General features: G+C 42.5%; 1 protein-coding gene across 1 annotated transcript in view; it reads right to left on the bottom strand.

Annotated features, from left to right (window-relative positions):
• Nucleotides 1-7,991: 7,991 nt before the first annotated feature.
• crppa (CDP-L-ribitol pyrophosphorylase A) overlaps nucleotides 7,992-10,868 on the bottom strand; it is a 38,246-nt gene continuing 35,369 nt past the window's right edge. Inside the window, exon 10 of the mRNA XM_071915164.2 lies at nucleotides 7,992-9,790. Coding sequence (XP_071771265.2) covers nucleotides 9,686-9,790 — 105 coding nt within the window. The 3' untranslated portion in view covers nucleotides 7,992-9,685. The remainder of the gene's footprint in view (nucleotides 9,791-10,868) is intronic.

Genomic DNA, 10,868 nt, shown 5'->3' with positions numbered 1-10,868 from the left:
AATCTTCTAGAATAATGCTTTTTAACCTATTTTGGAGAGCCTTGGATGTCTTTCTCCTCACTATACTGAACCTCAGTCTTGCCACTGCTCGTTTGCATCAGCTGTGAACAAAAACTCTTGATTTCAGCCTGCTAAATGAAACTCTGGTTTCATCCGCAGTGAGCTGAGGCAGATCTTCACAACTCTCCACTCAGCACCTGGTCGCCCACCACACGGTTGTGGCTCACCGCGGCAGCAGCACCGGGCCGGGCCCGCTCCACATTCACACACCGTGGGGAGCGGGCCGGGGCAGAGCGTCAGATGGAGCTTCACACCGACTGGCTGGCCGCTCGACCGGCCGCTCGACCGGCTGAGTCTCCGCTTCCTGCAGGTTGTTTCAGACGAGGCTGTCAGCAAGAGATCCTGCGTCCCGCTGTGTCCCATTTATAAGGCGAGCCTCAGCTGTGCGGACCAATGACAGCTCAGGAGGGAGGAAATGTGGAATTCATTTGGCCCACAGGAGTGGTCAGCTTGTGGGGATGGAGGAAATATGTGGGAGTGAGGAGGAGGAGGAGGAGGAGGAGGAGGAGGAGGGGTGGGTGGTGGGGAGAAGGTCGCACAATAAAAAAATACAATAGAATGAATTCTGCCAATTTCTACTGTTGGATGGTGTTTGAACACCACCGCACAAGACTGCATCTAAATCTTTCCAAAACAATCCACAGTGTTCAACATTTCTCTATTGCTGCCATCTTTTTATTTAAACCTCACTATTATCCAGACCAATGTGCCTGCTCTTTTCCCAGAACTGGCCTCTTTCACACTCACAGTTACATACAGTGTATCTGTGCTGCCTTCAAGTGCTGTCAGAAATATCATAATACTGTTTTCACTCTTTCTTCAAGCAGATAGGAGTTTTGCTTATTGAAACATCTTCTCAGGGCAGAAACTGTTATGATTGGTTCGATCTATCTGCTTTGTGGAACTTTTGGTCGTCACTCATTTTTGTTTTTAGTAAATTAATTAATAAATCAATTACATGCCTGCATATTTCCTCCTATTGATCCGCAATGTATCTCTGTGCCACTTGATTTAAAAAATAAAACAACAGCTACCAAAAAGCTACTTTTGGTTACAGGGTCCATTTTGTAATTATTTCCAACCAAAAGTGCTTGAATGCACAACAAGTCGAAATTACACCTTCAAAATTGTAATTTGGAGTTAGGATTGTACAAGGACCATTTGAAGGCAGCATCGTACCTGAGCTGCCAAGTAGGCTACAACCTGTCATCTACCTGCACTGGAGCAATTTGCAAGTTAGAGCATTTCTCATTGAATTTCTCCATCCAGGTTTTCCCAGACTGTCCGGGAAGCAAAACTCATGTCTTTCTGGGTACAAGCCCACTTCTCAAACCTGTAGACCTCTTCCATCCAACATCCACTACATCTAGTGGGCTATGAACAGCCCACTACAGCCTGCATAATCATAGTAGATCCCAGCCACGTTACCGGCAGCACAGAGCTGCAGAGCCGTTGCATCCAAACCTCCACTATCGGCCTCTACCCTCACTGTAAAGGGCAATGCTTGAGGGAAAATGGGTTGAGTTGAAACAAAAATAACTTATAAGAAAGTTAAAGGAACATTAAGTAATCTATGACTGTAATCTATCAACGACCCCCCCCCCATGTTATGATCTTGACTTATTGCACTTTTAAGATAACTTACACAAGCAACATAGTTCTTGTAGCAAAAAATGAGTGAGGTGAAAATCACACAACCAAATGACCAATGCAAATGAAAAGCGATACAAATCACACAACCAAACCAAATGCAAAACCAAGTAATGGAATATGTGTTGAGGTGTCCTGAAAAAACCAAGCCCCCAGTTTAAACACATTGCTCTGCTCTGTCTGACATGTTGACATCATTCGCAGCAGTTTACACTCCAGCCTCGCTGCACTTTAATCTCACAACAATCATTTCACCGCCTATCTGTTAGTTTGATGAATTTGTTAGGGAAAGCTTAATCTGAATTTTATAGCCCCCTCTGTAGATCAATAGGCTGATGTAATGGTAATAGCGGCTGTGGCATGTGTATGTGAGACAGCAGCCTTGCTTTCAGCACTGCTGCTTACATTTGGTGGTTAGACTGCTGATGGTTGTTTTAACTGCAGCCAGTGTTTTTAATCCACCATGAAATTAAAGGATCATTTCCACCAGATGGCACTATTGTCTGCAAATGTTCCTCTGTGAGTTGACATATGCATATGCCATTTGTAGGGCGCTTTTATCTAAAGTGGCTTCCAGTACTATGAACACACATTGTTAGCATGGGTGGCCCTGCAGTGGGAATCGAACCCCTAACCCTGAAAGCATTGTTGCCATGTTTCTAACTACACAGGAACACACACAGAAGCTGAATCACACTGATGTCCAGCAAAACATAGTGAATTTATCATAGCAGGTTATATAGTAATTCAAACTGTATAGCCTTGCTTTCCGTCTCCAGGCACATTCCAGGATACCAGACGCTGTGGGTTCATCATGACTTCATCAGGTCAAATTCCTGAACACCTTCCCTCCTGTATTGTTGGCTCCGTTATTGCACTTGGCACCGCACCTCACGGAGCTTCCTGACTCGTCCAAGCCCCTTATATTCTTTTGCTGCATGCTTAAGTCTGCTCTTTTGACCCCTCGCTATGTTTGTTTTTAGTATCCGGGAAGAAGTGTTTTCTCGTGGTTTCTCTCCGTGTGCGCCCGTTGGGCTTTGCTGGCATGGACCTGCTGCCGCTTCGTGATCCAGACGGGGGGATCCTGTGGCCCCGCTGAACCCGAACTGGGGCATCTAAGTTTAGGGAAGGCACATCGTCACATTCATGCATATTTATACTAACCAGTAAGCACATACATGCAGGCGTACACACATTTGCACACGCACTCACACACTGAAAACCCCCAAATTAATCTAGTCCTTTGGAAAGACACACAAATGCACACACACACACACACACCACACACACACCTACTTGAAGCACAGGGCCTAGGGGCTCTTATGGTGCCAAGGCCATAATCAGAGCTGTGGTTGGCTGGCCGGGCGACGACGTGCCGTCGGAGCCTGGCAGACCTACAGACAGACGAGCTGTGGGATCTGGCTCCGCTCTCCCTCTCCGCAGCACCAGTGGTGGCGCTATCTAAACAGAACCTGGTCTGAGGGACCGGCCAAGGCCTGTGGCTCTGGTTAGCATAAAGCTAACTCAGACAGAACATTACAGCGACTGTGAGATCAGGACAGAGCCGTCTGGCAGCACCTACAGCCACAACATTAGAGAGATTGCTGCAGTGGTAGAACATTAAAACATTTTTTTAAATTCAGTCCAAAACATTAGATATGCATTTTGGAAGAAAGGATCTTTTCCTGGAGTTTGTCATGCAATATCTTTCGATTCAAATACAATTTCAATATCTAGCACATTTCATACAACAATGTAACCCAAAGTGCTTTACAAACATGGTTAAAAACAGTTTGGGATCATTAAAAGAAAGACAATAACAGAGACAAGATAACCGTCGTCATAATGGGACACAAGAACAGGAAAAGCAATGTTTAAAAAGAGTAAAAAGCATGTATATATACAGTATATAAACAAAAACAAAAAACAACTTCTTCAAAAGAATAAATTGATCCAGTGTGCGTGTGTGTGTGTGTGTGTGTGTTCCAGTTTTGTAGTGTGATCACCTAATGGACTCAAATTACCTACAATCTTTTTACAAATATCCTACCATCATTTATAGCAATCATTTTGTAAGAATAGTTGTACCTCATTTTGGATCTTAAATTGCAGTTGCAGCACCATAACTAGCCTCTCTTTCTGTGGGTTTGGGCTCAAACTTATCAAGATTGTGTCCAAAATATGGTGAAGCAGCTGGTACACTTGTAGTCTATGTACAGGCAAGAGTAAGCTCAATATCGCCCCCTAGTGGAGAGACAATAACTAGACAATTACACTTCATGACCATGCCGACCACCAGGTGTCACTATACTCAAACATATGGCCAAACATGATCCCCATCACCAGGGTAACAACCAACTGACACCACGTCTGACACCTACTTTAGTCCTGGTAAATCAATGCTTTTGATAAAAAAACAACATCAAACAAGGCACCATCCTTCCACCCAGCCTCGACTCCTTCCTCCTGGATCCTAAATGGTGGACTGACCTGCCAACTTCATTAAGGACAGCAGAGTCACTCCCTTTCTTCCGTTGTAACCTGAAAACCCAAGTTCTCTTTCCCCTTCTCCCACACCTTCTTCCTCTTTCTCTTGCTGTGATATGCTGCTTTCTTCAAGTATAAGAAAAATCCTTTCAGCCTGTTCTTACCAGCAGTTATCTCTATACCCTGAACCAGGGCTGCATTTAAGACCACCGTGTTCAATTCAAATTACCTCAGCTAATTCCAAGACCAGGTCCAGTCGAGTTTGAATCTAGACCAGGTCCAAAGACCAAGTCAAGACTGAGACCAGAACAAATCAAGTCCTATTTAAGACCAAGACCAAAATAGGCAAAAACAGTGTAGCCTACTTGTCTTTCCAGGTGTAAAAAATAATGCTTAAGGAGTTTTTGAAGGATCAACAGAGATGTAGATCTATCTGCAGGAAACTTTGTATTACACCCTTCAACATCCAATTAATTCATGCATATGATCTTGGCTAATCAATGCATAGAAGTTACAAATTATACACAGGTGTAATCCCTTTAATAATTAGTGCTGGGGAGAGCAGGTGGGGAAAACGTCTTATGTTTGAATTTTTATAACTGTATCTTCATATCTTTGAATTTTTAGATAGGTGGGAAAAAGTCAAGTCAACATCCAGTAGAGGCTGAAACCGAGACAAGTCCAAGACTTCAGAAAAGTAGCTTCAAGACCAGTCTCAAGACCGAGACCAGACTTGCGTACCTGCCCTGATCTTTATACATGATCAATGTAGGGTCACAGGAATATTTTGTTCCCTCTGTTATCAGGGCTCTGACCTTTACACTCTGCACTACAGGTTGCTCGCAACGCTGTTGATCTAAGACTTTAATCCTGCTTTCCTGTTGCACTCATCGCAAGTCACTCCGGATAAGAGCTCCGGCTAAATCCCTAAAACCTAAACATAAATACACTAACCGGAGTTGTAAGGAAACATGCTTTAATTACGAGTTGATTACGAGAATCCATGTGACGACGCTCGTCTCAAGAGGGGAGCAGGCCTCCTCTCCCCCGAGGCGGCGCTCCATCAACAGTTGGAATTCCACCGGGTTGCAGAGGATGTTGAAACGCAGGAAACTGGAGATGCCCTGGAAGTGTGAGAGGTGTACACAAAGCGACGAGGCCCGTGCGGTGAACTGAGGAATGTTCCGGCATCAACACTTAAAAAGACTCTTGATGACTTTGATGTGCACGGCTGTTTTTTTCCACTTCTGTGACAAACACATCATCCTGAAGACAAATGCATCCACATATACAAATATACTTGGTGCTTGAACACATACGGACGTACAGGCACACTGACCCATGACTCAGTGTTCAAAGTGATCATTTGTGACACTTTCAGATAAATATTTTGCTATTTGCTATCGCTGATTGATATAAAACAATATTGATTCAACCTATAGCCAGTTCATGAAAGCTTTCACATTTGCTGTTCTGAACACTTCTGGTCTTTCTCAGTATGCGCTCCTGCGTCCTCCATGACAAGTCTGACATCATATCTAATGGCCACAGTACGATTCCAAAACTAAAAAACCTGAACGGATCAAGATCCCAGACGTTTACGTGCAAACTGATGATGAATTGGATGGTCGAGAAGGAATGGGAAGCCCAAAGATTAACTGCGAGTGTGGAGGAAATTACACTATTATACTATTCTGTCTTTAATATATTACTCTGTCTTTAATATATTTACTGTACTCTCTTTGTATTATTATGAGAGCTCATCTCTGTGTGGAAATTTACAAACTGCTGTTCAGCACTTCTCTCATGCCTTTGACCTGACCTGAGACAGATAAGATAGTGGCTAGTTGAATTGGTCCTTGTTTGAACAAGGAAATCTTTTATCCCCCGAACCTGGCCATTCTCAGTTGAATGGTCTCTTGTCTTCAGTAATTGGGCCTAGAGGCTGAACTGGGCTTTTTTGAGACACCAAAACTGTTATCTTAGCACTTCTGATGAATGTGATCCAGCCCCCTTTGTAAACTGGATTTCACCTTTTTAATACTGCAGGCAAACTACTGTTTTGCGCTCTTTTGTTCCACACACTTGATGGGTGAACATCTTATGCCTTGTTTGCAAACAATAAAAACAACAGAAGGACAACTCTACTTTCCAAGTCTCTTTTATTACAGAAAACTTCCACCACAGCGAGTATAAAACGTCACGTCCAAACAGCGCTGTAGTCTGTAGTGCAAAGACGGTTGAACCAGCTGGGAAACTGTAAAGAAACAGGAAAGACACATTTTCTGTTCTTTTTTTTTTTAATTATATTTTTTTATTTTTCATCATACGTACAACATATACAGCCATATATACCCAATACATGACACTACAGACAGATACATAACAGAAAAAATAAAAAATACAAAAATTCCCCTTTATGAGCCTTTAAGAAAATAGAGGAAGTTTTTCCATGTCTCTCTTGTTTCTTTATCATAATTCTCTAATCTTCTAGTTAACATAATCTCATATGAAGTTATTTTAATCAATAAATCCATCCATTATGTGAAAAGTGGTGCTTTTGTATCGTTCCAATATTTAAGGACCAACCTTAGTGTTGTTATAATGCCCAAACACAATATTTTAAACTGTACTCTGTTGATTCCCTTAACTTCGGATTTGTCAGCTAAAAGGCAAACTCTAGGTGTCTTCGGAACAGAAAAACCAAGGCCCTCTTCCATAATCCCCAATGTTTTTTCCCATAACAGGTGCACCACTGGACATTCCCACAAAGCATGCATCAATGTCCCTCTAGTTTTGTTACATCTCCAACAAATATCACTTTGCAAAAGACCCATCCTATTCCGTCTACTAGGGGTAAAATAAAATCTATGAATGCATTTTCTGTTCTTGAGTTCTTGAGAAGTTCATTCACTCAAAGACAACTTTGGAAGAATGTTCTGCACACAGACACGTATCGACTTGTCGTTGTTTGATTCGATAATCACCTCTGGTGTCTGGTAGGTCTTTCCTGGGAAAAAAAAAACAGAAAGTGGATTCGAATGCATGAGCAGCGATCGCCACCATGACTGAACAGACAAAGAAAAGAGCGCCACTTACAGAAACTCAAACTTCATCAACAGAAAATCCAAGGGAAAAAGACGTCACAGTACCGCCCACACTGCTTGATTGACAGGTGATCTCTGGGTAGCGCAGTGCAGAAACACCACAGCAATGAGCGCTTGGCACCGAAGATGTCGCCAAAATCAAAAAGCAAGAATCTCTTGGATTACCACTTTAACTAAGAGGTGGGATAAAGCCAGATCATCTCTAATGACCAAGACTCTCCATGTATTTGACAGCTGGGGATTCACATCTGAACTTTTGGAATAATAGCAAGACACATTTCTACCTGGGGGACTCCCGCGCTTTCTCTCCCCATCATCATCATCATCATCATCCTCTGCACAGTAGCAGAGGAAAAAATGCCTGCGGGTCTCGTGGCATTAGACCCGGTTTACTGCAGGAAACAGGAGCCTCCTCTCCACTAAGCTCCTTCATTAAGGGCTTCACTGATGCATGGGGCTGCAGACAGACAACTAAACCTGCATCTGAACTTTAGGAACTTTAGAGCACTTCAATCGCCATTTCTTACACTGTGCGATTAGGAATACGTTTCTTTGCATATCTCTCTGGGACACGCATACATGTATGTACTTTACCAGAGGCAGACAGGACACAGGTTAGGTGTTCAGTGTGTTTAGGATTTTTGTAAAGATTTTTTTTTTTTTTAAAAGGAACACAGGTACAGCAGATTATGAAAAAGCACATTTTTATTACATCACCTTTATATTTTAAATAAGCAATTTAAGTGGATTACAAAAATACTTGAGCTCACTTCACCCCTCTCATTACATAGTGTTTCAGTCGTTTACAGCTTTATCCAGTGGTAAAGATAAAGTAGGGGTATAATACAGTAGTTTCAACACTTACATTGTAGTGACATTAACACGCCAAACTCTCCATCGTTCACTTGACTTCTAGATGTACAGTCAGGTTTGTTGAAGCTCTCTTTATTGACAAGACAATTGGCTGATTTTTTTTTCATTTGAAATCCAGGCATGCTTCCTGACTGCTGTGTCTCCAAATCCTGTCTGGTCAGCTGTCCGTTTACAACCGCCCAATCTGCTGTAAAACATATTGTGATTCAAATTTTCATAGTAAAAATTTAATGTGTAGAAGTTTCCCCTAAAATCAGATCTGGGGCAGGTTGGCAACCATCACTCTTCGAGAGGAAGTTTCATTTTCAACATATCTAGTATGTGTCTAGTTTGGTACAACACTTGTGTTACTAATAAGCTCAACATATGTTAATAACACATAGAGACACAGCATATGTTGTTATTAAATGTATTTTTAAAAATCATTATATTGTCAACTTAATTGATATGTGATACCTTGGTATCATTAACGCAAACAAAATGAGACCATGGTCTAGACGATTGGTAGCCTCTATCTCATGCCAATGGTATTGTTAGTGCTAGTGTTTCTCAAAATGAAGACCACATTTCCCATAAACCCTGTTGCTTCCTGTTGCAAAGAGGATAACTCCTTGTGCGTATGTTTTTCTCTTTGGCTTTACCGATAAACATAAACATGTTGTAAGTTATTTTTCCATCGGCCTTTCACTTCTTCCATCATCTGCTGTTTCCAGAAACTCTGAAAGCTTTAGCTCCGTTTGCTCCTGAAGAACAGAAACCTCTTCCTGTTTTGTGCCGTAAAGCGATCCAGCAGATTTCCCTCCAAGTCTGACACAATGTAAAATGCAGCGTAGAGACCAGTAGAGATTGACAATCATCTTGGTGATGGTCTCGTTTGTTTATGACAATTATACTGTCTCAAAATTAATGTTGTAATGATTTATTTAAAATGCTACATGTAGCACCTTAAATATATTGAGTTGAAAAGTAGCACAAATGTGTTACTTTTGGAGTATACATTATTTTTAAGAAAGTAGACTGATATTAATATCCCATAGTACTCTCCATCATTAACTTGACTTAAATCGAGGCTGGAGTTACCCTCTGAACTCAGATATGGGGCAGGTTTGCTTACTAATCCGGACAGGAGACTCAACTTTTTCTTCCACTGGCCACAGAAACAGGTGCATCCCACAATTCATTTTACCAGCCAAACCTCCAAATTATGGTTGGTTATGGAAAAGACAAGAGTGACCATTCACCGCCCAAATGTACCGACATTGGCTGGCAGCTAGTATTAAGTTGCCACCTTGCCACTATTGATTAAGAGATGATTTGGAGCAGTGAAACAGTTCCTTGGTCAGCAGTAAACACAAACGTCATCCCAGACCTCCCGTTTGTTTTCAGTGGCATCTTGAGGGAAATGTCCAGCCAACTGTGGTTTGGTTTGGTTTGGTGAGGGGGGGGGGGGGGGGGGGGGCGGGGTCGCAGTGGACGCCATGGAGAGTTTCTGGTGCTGCTGCTTTCTGTCATGCCTGCAGCAGCTGTCCCACCAGAGCGGGGCTCCTGTCCCGGATCAAGGCCGCCATGATCTCAGCCACCTTCAACACTGACCTCTCCCAACGGTCGGCCTCCTGAAAGAGAGGAATGAGGGAAGGGAGGGGGGACAGGGAGGAGGGGGGGGGGGGGTAAGTTGTTGAAGTTCAAAATTATAGACAGACACGATAGCAACATGTTGCCTCAATCAGGTTGGCACAAGATTACGTGAGCTCAGTAGTAAAATCCCACAATAACAAACTAGGACACATCCACACACGCACATTCACACCCCACAGGAAGCCCAGTGATCCCCGCAGTCGCAGTTTGCCATAGGTGACGTTAGCAGACACACAATCTCCCATCAGCCTCTGCTGCGTGGGAGACTTGGGGATTTCTTCATGTCTACAGTGTCCCATTGCTCACTAATTAAGGCTTCTTTCAAGTCATCCAAAAGCTTTTACACCGGTGTTTCAGCTCATGAAACTGCCAGCAGCATCCAGTTAGCATTAGCAACACCGACTCAAACCAGTGGGAAACAAAGTCAAATCATGTGCAAGCTGTTCCACTTGTAGTAATGGCAAAAATAAGTAATAGACCTGTTTGGAAGGATTTACAACATAGATGGCTTCCATGAGCATCACTGACAGATCTTAAAAAGGACATTGGTGAGGTTCCAAATTTGCAGAATCAGCTGCCAATTTCTTAAAAATGACAACACTGTTGTAAAAATGTCACAGTGAACCTCCCTATAAAAGGATGTTCCTGAGGAGGACTTTGCCATGGAAAAAAAAAAAAAAAAAAGCTCCTCTCACGTTCTCGTCTCATAACACCTGCAGCGAGTATAAGGCAGTTGAAAGGCCAAATAAACATTGCATGTAGGGCCATCTGAATTCACTAAATTTAATTTGATTGTAAGAATCACAAATTCTGGGGGGAGGATTATCGTGACTGCCTTGTTATTTTATGGCTTGTTCAATCAACAGACGGAAGCAATTTTGAAAAGGAGGGGGAGACCAATGCAGCAAAATTATGGTACTTTAGCATTTTCCTTTTCAAATCCGTGTTGCTGAATGTCAGGTCCTGTGAAGCCTGTGAACCAATAAGGCATTCTTTGAGATTAATGGTGCATGATATTGGACAGATCTACGCAAAAACCACACATAAGACTAAAGG

Source organism: Centroberyx gerrardi, chromosome 12, assembly GCF_048128805.1.
Source record: "Centroberyx gerrardi isolate f3 chromosome 12, fCenGer3.hap1.cur.20231027, whole genome shotgun sequence".
NCBI classification, from domain to species: Eukaryota; Metazoa; Chordata; class Actinopteri; order Beryciformes; family Berycidae; genus Centroberyx; species Centroberyx gerrardi.
This window is presented reverse-complemented; position numbering and strand designations above follow the sequence as displayed.